The sequence below is a fragment of the Solea senegalensis genome, linkage group LG13 (assembly GCF_019176455.1).
Source record: "Solea senegalensis isolate Sse05_10M linkage group LG13, IFAPA_SoseM_1, whole genome shotgun sequence".
NCBI lineage: Eukaryota > Metazoa > Chordata > Actinopteri > Pleuronectiformes > Soleidae > Solea > Solea senegalensis.
The window spans coordinates 4,901,296-4,917,629 of NC_058033.1; the positions used below are offsets into that span (position 1 = coordinate 4,901,296).

The following is a 16,334-nucleotide window of genomic DNA, read 5'->3' on the forward strand; positions in this document are numbered from 1 at the left end:
AAGTACTAATTGTCCCTCTCAGTCTTAACAGTGTACCATATAACACAAGAGCCAAGAAAACTCTGGATATGATTCACCAGTGTCGTAGCAACAGCACAACAAAAGTCACCCACGCGGGGAGCAGAGTGTAAACGACACGCATGCATGTGTCAGACGATTTCACACATTCACGGAGATGTGATAAAACATGCCGCCGCTACCTCCACTGATATGATTATATATAAATAACCACATTTGTCAGGGTCACGTATCCGTTGAGCACAGCGCGAGTAAGCACTGAAACACCAAGGTTTCCAGTCTGTTGCGGTAAGTAGCTTGTGTTCAGATGGATTGCTTCTCATCGAGTGTAAATAAGCATTTGTTAAAACTTCATTTAAAACCCGACTGAGGTTGTTCGTTCGTTCGTTTGGATTTCATTCCTTCATTCCTTCCAAAAAACCGCACCTTACAGCTTGAATGCAAAGATGGAAATTCAGCTGTTATGTTATTAGCCGGGATTTATACATAATCTCATCAAATGCCAGAATGTGTGGAGAGAGCTAAAGGAAGCTATTCTCAAAAATGCAAAGCTGAGATGAACTGCCCTGGACCCTCAAATCCTGTTTATTCTGTTAACTGCATGTGCATTTGTGTTTGTAGGATCATCTTCACGCTCTTTGCCCTCAAAGGCGCATTAAACACAAACTGATGACGCTTTTTTTTTTTTTTTGCATATGTAGAGATAAAGAGCTGCTGAGATAACCTTGTTTAACTTCTATGTTCTTTGGGTTGCAACTAAAAAAAAACAAAAAACATTGAAGAAATGACCCCGAATACAAATATTTTAACTTTCTAGAAGATAAATAAATGGATTGCCATGTAATTGTGAAATGTTTCTAAATAACTGTTCATCGGTCCATGTATATTTTTGAATAGTTGTCACATTGAGTTGGTATCATGAGTGACAATGAAGGTTTTATTGTGACTCTGAAAAGAATAAGACCTTGTCAACTGAAACTTGAAGCAGTTTATTAAAAGCTTATAACAACCATTCATCATCGTCATTATCTGTCTCTCTTTCTCTCTATCTTCCATTCTTTCCCCTTTCCTTCATGTTACATCTCTTTTTTAAACTGATCTCCTCCTCCTCCTCCTCCTCCTCCCTTTTCTTGCCTGTTTTGCTTGCGCATCTTCTGTCCCTGTCCTTGTCCTCCAGACGCCATGGGCAGCGTCTCGGGCCTGAGCACCGGCGCCATCGTGGGCATCCTCATCGCCGTCTTCTTCCTGCTGCTGGTCGGCATCGACGTCACGTGCTACTTCCTCAACAAGTGTGGACTCCTCATGTGCATCGCCGTGAACGTCTGCGGGAAGGCCGGACCCGGAGCCAAGAGCAAGGACATTGAGGAGGGCAAGGCGGCGTTCACGTAAGTCGGCGTCCTCTCAGGGGTGATGATGAATGATGTAAGGTTGTTTTTGAAGCTGTGGTGAATCGTGATGTGCGTGTGAAGAGATCTGCTCGCAGCAGGGGCACTGTCACTGTTTCCTACAATCACATTTGAAAGAATTGCATGTGACATAGTCAGTCCTCGTCTGGTTTGCCTGAATCCTCAATGATCACAGCATAAAACAACGAAAATATCACTCACCGAAGACGGCATTCGAAATAGATCTAAGGCCGAGCTTTTTTTAGGCAAAATGTTACAGCCGGAGTTTTGCAAGTCATGCAATATGGTGAGAAGGGGTAGCTCAGCCAACGCTCACATATTGCCACGTTAAAGAAAGATGAAAATCAATTTCCTGGATTTGCCTGGATTCCTGGAAATTGTTTTCCCTTCATCTGTCGCCCCATGAGATTACACGGAAATTGAGTCGTTTTTTTTTTGAGTAATCGCTATGAGAGGAAAAAGAAACACGGCAAAAGTAGTTCTTTAAGTGCGTTCCTTTTCCACGCTGCTCTGGTGAACCCAACACCCAACAGCGCACAGATAATAAATGTGTTTTTCCTGAGGATTTGGTGGTTAATATACAATTAAATATCATTAGGTGATCTAAAATGGACACCAGTGTTGCTGTATGTCTGTTAAAAGTTGATAATAATATAATATTGTGACATATAAGTGGAGAAATACAATGTATTATACCTACAATGAATACATAAAAGTGATTTAATGGGGCTTTTGCTGTTGTTTTACAATGTTGGCCTTTGTTTGATCTAATATTCCGTTCAATATCACACCAGTCTGCCATCATTCCAGCCGCGCACCTTGCAAGAAACAGCACAACAAATAAATATTTAAACCCAAACAGCTCACATGAAAGAGATTTATTAAGAGTGAGTCGTGATGATGATGCGCGATGAGTCGATGTCTCACATTAGATCTAAACATGTCACCCAAGGCACGCCAACAATTTAAAGCACCGCGCGATCGCGGGGCGCTGTGATGATAAAAGACAAAAACTCGCCCCAGGGGAAAAGCTGCAGTCGGCGCCTGCAGGTGGATGCAGGTGGAGGATGTTTAGATGTTGGAATGAAAGAATGAGAGAGGGTTTGACAGCCACTGTGTTTGCATGTTTCTACACGGGGACAAATCAGATTTGTTGTACAATGCCGCTGATCACCAGCATGCATCCTTAAATAGATCCTCCTGTCACACGCCGGAGGTGGGGGCGGTGCAGAAGTGTCACCGCGTTAGTGTACGATATCACCATAATACGCCTGTCTGACGTCACTGTATCACTGAGCTTCACTGTGACCTGTCTGCAGAAGTAAAAGTCAGCAAGGTTCGCCCCTTTTTAACTGTCAGCTGCCGTCGTCTCGCCAACAGGAAAGACGAGTCCAAAGAACCGATTGTTGAGGTGAGAACTGAGGAAGAGAACGTGGCGAACCAAGAGGGAGGGTCTCCAACCGAGCCCAACGAGACCACGCCTTTGACGGAACCCGAGTAAGTAGGCCGAGAACACAGCACGGTGTGTCCCACACTTTAACCTGTCAAATCTAATCATTGGATGAGCAAAAATATTCTTTTATCAAATAAAATTAAGCAATAATCTGACATATTGCGATGTAATTCCATAGCAATAACCTCAGAATCAAATCACATCTCTGTGTACGCCTTGTAAATGTGTCCCCCGAGTTAGAAATGACACTTAAACCTGTCTGGAAGAACGTCATTAGAAAATATCAAGACCATTAAATATCTGGTTCTGAAAAAGTGGTCTCAGACTCGAACGTCTCCTCTTTCTTATTATATCAGCCTCCCTCCTGCTTTGTGCACTTTATTGTTATATCATTTTTATGTTTACCCCTCCACAAATTTTTCGTTGCTAACATTTTGTTGTGTGTAGAGTTTTTTTTTTTTCCAATACAGCACTGTAGCACTCACTCTGCCTTGTTTATGCCCTGATATGCACTCTCCCTCTTCCCCTTTATCGTTCTCCTGTTGTCCTTTTCTTTCTTTCTTTCTCTCCCTCACTTTCCTGGCGGCTCTATACACTTCCCCCTTGTGTTCACTCCCCGCCCCTCCGACCCTCTCCTCCCTCGTCTGTTGTCCCCGCTCCTCCCCTACCTAAACAGGCCTGCTGCGGCTGCAGACGCTGCCTCCACGGCGGTAAACTTGCTTCCCTGCACTGCTACTAACTCAGTCCCTGAGAGCTTTAGCACGGCACACAGCAGCCCTGTTAGTGAGAGCACCACGCTAACCACCAGCGTCTCCAGCCCAACCAAAGCAGCCCCTCCCAAGTCCTCCCCGCAAAAACCCAACTCCCAACCTGACGTCGGGCCCCTGGTCGACCTGAGCGACGCCCCTAAAGTTCCCAACCCAGTGCCCCCTGTCTCAGAGCCAGTGAGCTCAGCCTCCGCCAAAGCCGATGGCACTCAGAGCCAGAGTGACGCAGTCAAAGCCCCTGACAGCAGCCAGAATAAGGACTTACAAGTAGACGGCCCGAGCAAGGATCCCCCCACTGCACCGAGCACAACCACTACAGCTCAAAATGAGTATGAACAATTTTCATTTCCACATCCCTCAACTTGTCACTTCTCTTCTGCTGGCATCCCCGCCAAACATTAAACCCTCCATCAGTCATATGTAAAGGAAAAAATCACCCACCAACGATATCGCGTGTAACATTTCTGCCTTGAAATGTCTAAGAACGACAAAACTACTCTCAATTATTTCAGCCAAAATGTGTCCGAGAGTGTTTAAATGGACACAATCCATATTTCTGCTCCGGGTACCAGACCGTTTGATTACATTTAAGTGTTGTCATCCACTTACCCCACCGCTGCTATCGTTTCCAGGGCAAAAACCCTCTAAGAAACAGCAGAGTAATAAAGGCAATATTCAATACGACTAAATAGCCAGTGTGCAGTCTTCTCTTTTTTTGTCACTAATGGATCACAACCACTCGTTGCCAATGAAGTTTTCCCCCGTAATGTGCAAACTCACAGGGGAGCCATCGCGGACGCCGTGGGGTTGACATCCCGAGATCAGTGTACGTATGTTAGGAAAAAGAAAAAGACCCAGAGGCAGAGGTATCAGTGTCTCACAGCAGCTTCATTAAACCTGAACAATTGCAGCCAGATATCTAATTGCGGTTTAAAAAAAGAGAGCATGGTTGTAATTGCAGACATGCCCCAGTCTTTAAAAGCTAAGGGGGCTATCTGTTTATACTGTGCCACCTTTTCTTTCTTTTTTTTGTTTGACGACGAGGACGAGGGTTAAATTGCATGGCAGAGAAACACAAGAAAATATCAAATCAGAAGCCGAAACAAAACAAAATGATTTGTTGATTACAGTGCTTCTTGTCGTGCCCGCAAATTTCCAACTTCATGGGTGAAATTTTCCTTTAAGAACATCACATTCTATGGGATGCCACCATCGCATGCTCCATCACCCCCCACCTCCATCCTCCAGTTCTTCTATGTTTGCTATTATACTTATGTTTCTTCACATTTCAGTCACCTACGTCATCACTGTTTTAGAATTGTGGATGAAATTGTGTATCTCCTAAACTTAAACTAAAATGTATGAAGCCTTAGGAAGCCGCCTGCTGTGATGGACCGGAAGTAGTCACAGGCTTGGAGTCGCTGTCCGTCCAGAACTCGTTCCCCGTCGACATGCGACAAAATAATTGTAATTATCTAAAGTTTGTCAGATTATAAACGTTAGATACTCACAATTATTTTGTTCCGGACGGACAGCGACACCAAGGTAGTGACTAAGATCCCGCCCCTGACTCACCCCACATTGGAACACTTCAGATCCTGCTGCAAACTAAAAGCAGGGCATTCTTGTTCACTTTGTGGAGGATCAGATGTCACGTCTTTATATTCTTTTATTGAAAAACACACAACAGTAAAGCACATCTCTCTGGTCGATAAAGGGATATTGAAAGTTTATTTCACTAGGAAGTCGCATAGAGTGGAGAATCTCTTTTTCAAGTGAGATCTACAGTCAATGTGTGTATTTCAGGCCAGACTTAGAATGTCTCTGTTTTCTGTTGTAATTCCTGTTTTATTTCACTGGTGTTATTAAGGGTTATTACTGCGGGACTTGTCCCCAGGAGTTTGCAGATGTTCCTGATTCCCAACAGCCTGTGAGGATAATGAGAAAATTCGGGCAGAAGATGAATTACAGAGGCTTACTGACAATTACTCCTCTCTTCCTCTCTCTATTTCTCTCTCCTCTCCTTCCTTCATCTCAAACTTTGCTCACTCGGACAGCCAGAAGTGATGAAGACGTCAGTGATGAAGTGCAGGGAGAGTTGAGAGTTAGTTGGAAGCAGGGCTCGTGTCAGCTCAGCATCACCTTGATATAAGCAGACTTGTCATGGGAGGGATTTTGCTTCATAACTCTGTGACAGATGTGAAGCACAGCTCTCCCACTGATCTAAGTGGTGATTCCTTCTCCAGCATCCCAACACTGAAGCGTCCTGTCGTGCCTCTTGTGGATTTATTGCATCTCTGAGTGATGTATTCCTCCTCGGGCCCGATTCTTTATCTCTTGAGTGGGGAAAGTATCTTCATAGACCATTTCCACATATATAGACCCCCTACCTACACACACACACACACACACACACAAATGCATTTGCACAGCACTTTTGAGACAATGTTTTAGAAATCTATTTATTATAAGTGCAACTTGCTTTAAGAGCATTTTTAATGTTCCATAAGAACGGAAAGAGAGAGATCACTTTGATAGTTCAATAAAAATGTGCGTGTAGAAGTGCACTGGTTATAAGAGTAATGATGCTCCATGTGATGCAGAGTTTATTGACTGAAGAGTGATAGTTACGCAGCCACTCCACAGACTTTTAACTTAAAAGGGTCCCAGTGTGGAGTATTTACTGTAGCAGGGTTTAGTGGCAGGACTTGAATATAGCGTAAACTACCTTTTTCAATGGAAACTGTTCAGTTTTCATAGCCTTAGAAAGATCATTCACATAACTGAAGAAGAGAGAGTTGGGAAAAGGGTGATGGCACGGTACTTTCTGCCTATCAGAAAGACTAAATAGGTCACACACATTCATTAAATATAATAGACAGACTGTGGAACGTCGGCATGTGTAGTACATGTATAATCAAACATGTGTATTGGCGATATAAAGAGAGCTTCAGTCAGTGTGTGCGGCACGGAGCGGCGGCACAGCACACCTCACCGTTCTCCCGTGTGTTTGAACAGGAAATACATAAATTCAGTGATTTTGACCATAGAAATGTTGAAATAACACAGAAAACTAAATTATAGAATAGTCAAGTGGACAAATTGATTTTCTTTTATCATTGTCAGTATTTTACTTGTCACACCGCACGCCACTCGTGATTACATCCTTTCATCCTTTTGTAAAGGCCACTGTAGTTCTCTGATGCACTTGAGACTTGCACAGTTTCAATCGGTAAGATGCTTCATCATGTCACTCTTTATATTATATTATATTATATTATATTATTATATTTTTATATTATATTATTTTTTATAATATAATATAAAAAATAACATTACTCTTATAACCAGTGCATTATGTTATTCTAAAAATAACATAATATAACATAACATAAGAAAATGAGACCTTAAAGGAATATGACGGCAAAATACTGTTGTCACCAAACATGACAAGAAGTCTCTCACCAAACTCTGGCACGTGAAAGAAAACCTCCTGCTGAAAACCTGTCAACAACTTTCTAGGTAACAGGATGATTTTAGAAACACACATTTTTAGCTGGGTTGAGAGAAAAAGACAACAAAAAAAACCCATAATGTGTTGATTGGGCGGTGTGAGTGGTTTCTTTGTCAACTAAATCTTACAGATTCAGACTGAATTTAGAACATGAATAATGATCTGGTAATATTTACAGTTTGGACTGTGGTTAGTTTGGAATATAATACATAAACTGGGGGGGGGGAAGACAAAGAAAATGATTAGAAGTGATTTAGTAATAATTTGTACAGTATAATTAGTGGGATTTGCCAAAACTTCACACAGTCCAAACAAACAAATCCATTAAAAAGTAAGTAAACCAAAGGAGGACTGAAAAAGACCAGAGTAGTTTATGTGGTGCTGAAGTGCAGCGTGATATTGTGTCGATAAGCCCGAGCCTCCTGTCTGCACTGTCAGGTCAGACGCTCGCCTTTCACCAACACAAGCATCGTATCCCCGGGCTAAAGCCTCCGCGTCTGCGTGAGAAAATGTTTACTTTTCAAAACCGTATCAAGTTCTCCGGGTGGATCTGTCTTCCCCAGTGGTTCAGTGTTTTCCCTTTCTTCTTTTTTTACTCACGAAGCAAAAAAAAGTATGTTCACTTTGTACAAAAAGTTTATGTGACATGAAATCCTAATATTCCCAAAGAGGTTTTAAAACTTTTTTTATTTGGCTTTGTACACACATTTTTGCTCCTTATTTTGGCTGTTGGGTATCTGAAGAGTATGGGTTTGTTTCTGAATCAAAGCTGCCAGTATGCACAGTATATAGGTCTGTCCCTGCCCTCATTTGCAGAACTGCGTCGACTAAACCGGCCGTTTGAGAGTGAACATATAGGACAGAGGAATGTGTGCGTTACAGCAGTGAAGTGCATCACCTTTGCACCACTTTTTGCACAATAGAAGCAGCAGCAGCAGCTCATTACCACAAATGTTTCCAACAGGGGTTCACATGCTAACACGAGAGAGGACGCTTTGCTTTTATAGTCTGTTCCCATTGTGCTGCAGCTCAGTCCAGATGGCGTGTAATCCTCTGGTGCATTGTAGTTGTGTGTTGTAGGTTATTCCTCGCTCTTTCATTCCCGGCGCGCTCATTGTGCCTACTGTACTGGCGCTGTCTCATTCCACATCGACGTCCATTGTTCCCGGGAAATAGCTGTGACATCCATGTACTCTTACTTGATGTCTGGCTAGGATAGTGAGCTCGATCCCATTATGTGTGAAATGCTTTCAGTTCCACAGGAAGCGACAACAAATTCCCTCAAAGCATCTTGCATGTTTTGTTTTTTTTACCCCCACTTTCTTTGAAAAATGACACAAAAGGCAGCTCAGACAGTTTAGCTGTGTGGGACAGAGAAGAGGGAACTTGGTTGGATTGCACTAAACACATTCTCCTCTCTTTCTTGCTCTCTCCCTCGCTCGTTTCTGTCCCCCACAGCGGGAAGATCGTGAAGGACGATAGCACTAAAGGCGAGACGGAGGTGAAGAACGCCACAGACGAGGTGAAGACGGTCCCCAACGAGGCTCCCCAGACGAACGGCAACGAGAGTAAAGCGTAACCACCTCGCGCGGCGGGAAAGAAAAAAATGGGGGTCGGGGTTGGAAGGGTGGTCAGGGTGTGGGGTTTTAAGGTTAATTGAGGGCGGGGTCACAGTCACTGAAACCTCAAAGCATTGTCACATGCCACCCCGTCAAAAAAAAAAGCAACAGAAAAAGTACAAAAAAAAAGAGAAGAAATGATGGGTCTCTCTCTGTCTCCAGTGTCTTCTGACCAGAAAAATGTAAAAAAAACGTCATGCACATGCCTTAGTTTCTTTCTCGTCAATTGCTATTTGTTTAATTCTCACGGAAAATCCACCCTTGACCTTCACCCACTTTCTTCTACACGATAATAATAAATGGATAAACACACACATAGAAAAAAACTCTTTTCCTCTAGGTATCCAAGGTTGAACTTGTAGCTTTACTCCACAATTCACTGCCTTCGTCGTGTAAACACGCGTCAGACCGGCATCCTTTATGCAGCGTGTTTTGTCGTTGTGGTAATGGAGTGTGGGTCTTTTTGTCCATGTTGTGTTTGTGCAGATGTCCCGGCCTGTTTAGCTTTTTTTTTATTATTTTCTTGTGGCAGGGCTCCAGAGTAGAACGTTAGCTTGCCTGTTTTGTTTTTTGTTTTTGCAAAGTTACTGTATTTCTGTACACATTCCTCTTTAGGTGATTTTGTTTTTTTGTTTTATTTTGTTAAATGTTCCGGTTCAGAAATCATGTCGACTAAACTGAGAGAGACGGAGGAAGACAACGGGGAGGGGGGTTTATCGCGCTTGTCTCACTTAATGGGTTTCGACCCTGGCTCCTTAAAAATTAGAGTTTTGCTGCGTAACAGGAAATACTTTTTCAGTCCACAAACTTCCCTATGCTGTGTCTTGCATGTACCGAAGCTTAATTTAAAGGTCAAGATGAAGGTTAAACACAGAAAAAGCAAACACTACTGCTGATAAAGTCGATAAATCTCATAAATCAGAGACAGATTTGGGTGTAAAGGATTCTGTGTTCCTTCCCAGGCGTCACGTCTCTCAAATTGATGCCTTACTTTGCCTCAATTTGACAGAATCTTTTAGCCCGTGCTGTCGTGTCTTACTACAGTCATAAACTCTCATGAGACCAAATATTGCAGGTGTTTTTGTCAGCGTTTGTATTCTATGACGTGGACCAATGAGAAAATAAATAAACACCACATCCAGGCGTCAAGTTCAACTGTTTCTTCTTCTTTTAGTCGTCGTTAATGTCGCTCCAGTGAATTAAATTATGAATCTAGAGGAAATAGTAAATATTGTAGTTGTTATGTCAGCTTTTTTTAGAGAAGAGAAACAGCAGAACTGAGCCCGAATTCTCAAACATCGTGAGCTGTTGACTTAGCGGCGACTACACTGTAAAAAAGAAAATGGTTGCCGGTTGAAGTAACAATTTGACTTTCTCAACCATTCTCTGTTCTTTTCTTCTTTTTTTTTCATTGAACCTGCTCTATGTGATGTTTGATTGCAGACATTCTCAGGTCTGGGTGGATTAGGATTATTCCACGCACCTTTACTGTCATCGTCCCTTGTAAACCAAACACTTTAAAAGAGGCGGAGCCTGTAGAGGGAACACAGCTCTTTTTTATTCGATCTTATTTAGATTCAAATACAAACATCATGTCTTTCTCCCTCTCTCTCCCACACACACACACACACACACAGAAATGTTTGGACTAAAGAATAGTCTATAGAAGTATTTCCTTCACGTTTTCAGCCAAACTCGTTTCATTCTCGGCGTCCGTCTCTTTCTTGAATACCACGTTTGATTGGTTGCCATGGAGTTTCTTGTCTCGTAGTTTCCATCTGCGCTAACCCCTGTAATCTTCACTGCTTATTCATGAACGCTGTGAGTCAGCGTCAGCTTTCTTAGATTTCTTTACCTCTGAATAACCAAACATCTAATTCCACCTGCGGTCATCATTTTCCCACTGTATGTGTGTGTGTGTGTGTGCTTTCACCATCTTGCCATTAAGCTTTGAATTAGTTTGTGCCTCCAGTGATGCGTCATGTACTGAACTTAAAATCCCTTTTGGAACTAAATTCTTTCATTTGAACCGGATTTATTTTCTACAACTGCAAGGATTCAAAATTCGAAATTCATTTAAATACTGTGTTTCTATAATATTGTACAAAACCATGGATTGTTTTACGATGGATGTTTTGATGAGTTTAATTACAGTGGTGTGACTTTTATTTTTCGGCAGGTTAGCCCTTTGGACCAATTTTATGATCGTTATCTTTGCCTCCAATTGAAAAACGAGCTGCCGTTACGCTGAACAGAAGCACTGAGCAGCTAACGCTAACCGTCTGTGGATTCGATTATGAACGCAAATCCTATTTTTGTCGTTTAATGATTAAAAAACTGCACCATGATAGCAGACAGGGACCCAGTTTGAGGAGAGTGAGTTTATTTATCTCTGTGGTTCATAAACTACGATAAAAACCTGGCCTTGCTCGGGTTATTGTGGATCTCATCTGTCATTCCATTCAGCAGCAGCAGCACATAATCTCTGTGCAGCTTAGAAACCAATGTGGCATAGTTTTTTAAAAGAAAAGGTAAATGTAAACTGGTAAATCCACAAAACAATGTCTTGTAATACTAAAAAAACAAAATGAGCTACGTCTAATTTAAGAGAGACTTAACTCTCACGGGTTGTAAGTCTTCACGTGTCTATTTTCAAGCAAAATGAAGTCAAATTTGGCCTCTTTTCCTTCAGAATGCATTGATTACGGTGTTTTTTTTTAAATGTATGTCCATGGGAAAGTGAAGGGATTTTTAAACGTGTTTCCAAAAACCACAGCAACTTCTTTTTTTCTCTCTCTGTACAGTGTTTCTCTCCAAGCTAGTTAACGCGCTGCGCATGCGTGACTCCATCGCGTCCCTTTGTCGTAGAGCTGATAGCAGATAGTTTGAACGTGTGTGAAAAAGACGTAGCCGATAGCATAGATGCGACAAAAAACAACTCCCGACGACATGCGGGAGAAGTCCGACAGCAGCAAACTGGGAAGACACAGTGCCTTTGAATAAGAAATAGTGGCGTGCACTCCGTTCCATTCCCCACAGATAGTCTGTTTCACACTTTCCACCTGTCTGTCCGCGTGCTTGTTCTTTCACTTCATTTCACAGTTTGTAAAATTGTCTCGTGTGTTCTGAGTGACTGCATTTAACTTTGTCTGGTTCAAAAGTTTGGCGCTTATTTCTGTCTTTGTGTCGGAGGCCCAAACTGTAATAAACTGGACGTAAATGATGGAATTTAGACTTTTTCATGCTCGTGGCATCGCCGTCACGTCCATGAAGAAGACATCGTGACACTTTGCCCAGGTCACAAATTCCCTGAGAAACCCTTGGATTTGTCAGATGCAAGCGTGCAAAAATATGTTTGAATTTAATATTATTTTCATTTGATATGAAAAAAAAAAAACATCGAAGGCTTCATGTGTTGTAATTGATCTTTTTTCTCACGTGTTGTGAAACTTGTCCTGAACTTTTAATGTTTGCTTCATCATAAAAAACAATTAAAAAAAAACATTTTTTATTTTGTTTGGGGGGGTTTGTTTGTTTGTTTGTTTGTTTGTTTTTGTTGCTTCACAAAGCTCTGAGATGTAATGAAAACAGTGAGGGGTGTTCGTGAGCAAAAGAATGGACTGTTTCTGTTTAAATATAGTGTGAAAATGTACAAACCTCCTTTCCTTTTGTCTTTCTTTTTCCTAAAAAACTCTCATTGTGGGAGGACTTGAGGTGAACCAGTTCTTCTTGTTCAGGAGAAGAAAGAGAAACGGCACAGATGCATCGCTGAGTTTTTTTTTCCTTTTGAAGCCGACACAAGATTCTGTCAGGGAAAAAGAAAAAAATAAGGTTCTTTTTTTCATCATGCTCAGGATTTGTGTGGAGGAAACAAAGCAACATGAAATTTTAATAGTAAGAAGGGGAAAATCCAAGGTGCTGTGTTTCACAGCGGTAACTCAAGCCGAGGTCTGCTTCATATTCACTCAAAAAGAAGACTTGAGCATTCATTACCACGAGCTGGTCGCTGTTATTGATCCACAGCTCCCACATACACTATCAGTCAAAACAGTGATCGTCATCCACTCGTACATCTGATGTAAATACAAAACACGGACTGAGGGAAAGAAGGAAAAACACCGTTTTGACGTCTTCACTGACATTCTGCCAGAAATGATTGTGTTCGATAAAGTTAAAGGGGGAACATAAAGACAAAGGCTGTGTAACTCACTTAATTCTGTTTTTCACAACCAGAAAACAGAAGATTTACATTTGTAAGCAACATATTGAGGAGTAGAATGACTATACAGGTCAAAACCTGCATAGAAATAAGAAATGTAAATATTTGTTGTTAAAATAAGGTCTCAAATCTTCCAAGTCTGAACACAAAAAACAGAAAATCTACCTGTAACAATACAAAACACAAACAAAAATGACCTTATAAATCATTTTATTTCACAATTTTAAAAGAAATATTCAAATACTAATGATTAATAAAACATGGAAGACAGTAATACAAAGTTATTGCAATTCATCATTTGGGAATGAGCATTATTTTTAGTTTTCTGTGTGTTTTACCTGGAATGTACAGCACATATTATTATCTGCAGATTTTTCTAAAAACAAAACAACAATTAATGAGGTCAATACGTGTTTTTTAAACAAGGTATACAAAATAAACACACATATGTGTAATAGTGCTGCGTGTATGACACTAACGCCTTTCAAAATCACATTTGTTAAACTCATGAGGCTCTTGAGAGGCAGCACAGGTGTCAGTGATCCCGCTAACGGCGACTCTTGTGTCGGTCGTCATCACTGGGATTATTTACACCTGTGAGTTTCCCTCTGTGACCGGTGTTAAAATGGCCGCTGCACACACTCGTCAGGTCAAAACAACACTTCACACAGTTTTTACATTTGCTCTGGGGTGTTTGATGTATTTTGGGAGGTAACTCGCCACAATCTACTTATTGAAAGGTTTTATTTTCAGTTGTGCTTGAACGTCAAATAACTCCAAATATTTCAGTGACAAAGGGATAATTGTCAGACGGCAAATGCTATTTTATTTAAAAAATTAAAGTGGCATTTAACCACAGAACCAGAGAAACAGCGTAGTGACTCTGGAACAGTTGATCTTTAAATGAAACATCCAACTGAAGAAACATTTTTATTTCCCCTCTGTCTAATATTATCACATATCATGCAGTTCTACCGTTTGACCACTAGAGCGCAGCATGTCCTCAATTAATACAGACAGACTGAAATGCACGGGCCCAAATCTGTAAACCACATGACTCAATATTGTTTTCTTATAAGCAAAGGAACTGAAATGATTTCAATTTAATTTTAATGGGGAAAAAATTTATGGGATTTTTAAATTATTACTTTAGTAGAAACATAAGTCTAATGAGTCTAATTCAGCAAAAAACAAACAAACAACAATACACATGAATCTCTGTGATGCAGTCAAGTGACTTGTCTTTTGTCTTTTATCAGAACTTTACAAAATAAAAGACCTGTTGAAAAGAACCTTTATCTGCTTAGTAATTCCCCATCTGTCCAGAAGGTGGCAGTCTAACTCAAACTTACACACATGTTCACATAATGTAATGTCATGAGCAGGAAAAGCAGTGACACTGAGACTAAACTTTCTTGATACTGAGATTATGAATCGAGTAATTTGATTTCCATGTGCACACGGCAAAGGAGAATATTTAGTTTTTTGCAGTTTAAAAAAAATATATTGTGATATGCGGAGTGAATGAGAATATGTGCTTTATTTAACCCTACAAATGCATCGCAAGCTCTCCAAAGACATTTGCATGACCACTGTGATATTGATATGTAGACTTTAGAAAACATGTCGCATGAGACACAATTGATGACGATAAATAGACAGCAACTTCAACTTATAAGGTGCTTTTCAGTTTCCAGTGGATAGTTCCTGGATTCCTCGCTGAAAGCAACCCCGGAAGTGGTAAAATATTGGATTTCCATGATATGTCGATAATGTAGATCGCTATAGTTTCAGCTCTCAAAAAAGTTAAAGGGAGGAAAAAGACAAAGGCTGTGTAACTCATTACGTTTTTCATTTTTAAGCAACATATTTAGAGGTAGAATGAATATACGGGTCAAAACCTACAACAGATGGTGTGTTTAAAAAAAGTGTGTAATTATTTAGGATAATGTGTGCATAATATTTTAGTTTTACCTAAAAGGTACAGCAAATATTATCTGTAGATTTATCTAAAATAAATGCAGTTTTTTTTAACCAAGGTCTAAACAACCATGATTTTTTTTGATATTTGTATCACACTAATGCTTTTCAAAATAATTGAATTAAAAAAAGGCGGCACAGGTGTCAGTGATCACATTAATGATGACTCTGTGATTATTTACACCTGTGATTTCCCCTCTGTGTTAAAATGGCTGCTGCAGAAAGAGATCAGGTCAGAACAACAGCACTTTCGCAACCTTTATGTTTAAATTAAATGCAATTATAGCTCTTTACCATTAAATTTGGTCAAAAATTGCTCTTCTTCATCAGAGCGTGGAGTTAATTTTGTGGATTTAGGTCCCATTTCGAGGAAAATAGATGATAAATTGCAGCACATGAGTGGACACAAGCGTAATTAACCCTTTGCATGTCAAAGCCAATATTTGGGTATTATAGTCATTTCACTCATGCTGTTTCAGGGAGCTGGAGAATGGGAAGAACACCTGTTACATAGTTTCCATAGTGTTCAAACATATAGCAGTATATTGTAAATAACTGCCAGATATTGGACGTTATTCTGGGAAAAATGGGCAAAAGCACTTAGTTTACAGGACATTCTCTGAGATGAGAAATTTCTCCTGTTTGTGAGAGAACAGCTTCTCCCAAATCCCTGTCTAATGCTCCCCGAGAACACAGATGTAGTGCAGTGTACTGTATGTTACTGCGAGCTCTTGTATGGTTGTGTGAAAGCGTCATAAATACTGCGTGTTTTAATAAACAGTCGCAAAAGTCCTGTGTCGTGTGGAAATAACACAGCCAGCTCTGCCGTCTGTTTGCTTGGATGAGACATTGTGGGCACTACAGTATATCTTGGGCCTGGAGGTTAACAGTGTTTGTGTCTTTGTACTCAGGATAAACATTGATGATATTCAGAAGTGTTTTGTGCCAAACGAGGGAATAATATTTCACAGTAAAAGCCCGTAAACTGTCAAAATCTCTCTGCGATTTGGACGAAACAAAAGGTCACTCCGCTTTAGTCTGGATGTTGTACCTGAGGCTGAGCTGTCATTTGCTTTTGTAATATACAGAAGCAGATGTTTGCACAGCAGATTATCTCTCTCTCTTCCCCTTTTTGTTGAACCTTTTTTTTATTTTTTTAACACGCAGAGCCACGTTTCAGTCATGTCGTTTCCAGCGCTGCTCCCGCGACTTCTCCCTTCTTTGCCTTCGCCTCAGCTCAGCATCAGCAGCCAGCCATGCATTCCTATCCAGAACAGTCTGCTTCATCTCCACTTCCCAACCTTTAAATCACATCAGTGTTACGTCACAGTGCACGCAGACTCATGCTTCCTGCTGTG

General features: G+C 40.8%; 1 protein-coding gene across 11 annotated transcripts in view; it reads left to right on the forward strand.

The window, feature by feature from the left end:
- The window catches only part of ncam1a (neural cell adhesion molecule 1a), a 220,480-nt gene extending 211,723 nt beyond the window's left edge, over window positions 1-8,757 (forward strand). For 8 of the 11 annotated variants that reach the window (XM_044041830.1, XM_044041831.1, XM_044041834.1 and 5 more), the window contains 4 exons: window positions 1,196-1,403; window positions 2,805-2,921; window positions 3,554-3,973; window positions 8,617-8,757. In XM_044041830.1, the coding sequence (XP_043897765.1) occupies window positions 1,196-1,403; window positions 2,805-2,921; window positions 3,554-3,973; window positions 8,617-8,737 (866 nt within the window). In that variant the 3' untranslated portion in view covers window positions 8,738-8,757. The remainder of the gene's footprint in view (window positions 1-1,195; window positions 1,404-2,804; window positions 2,922-3,553; window positions 3,974-8,616) is intronic. The other 3 variants (XM_044041839.1, XM_044041840.1, XM_044041841.1) reach the window with 1 other exon arrangement.
- Window positions 8,758-16,334: the final 7,577 nt, after the last annotated feature.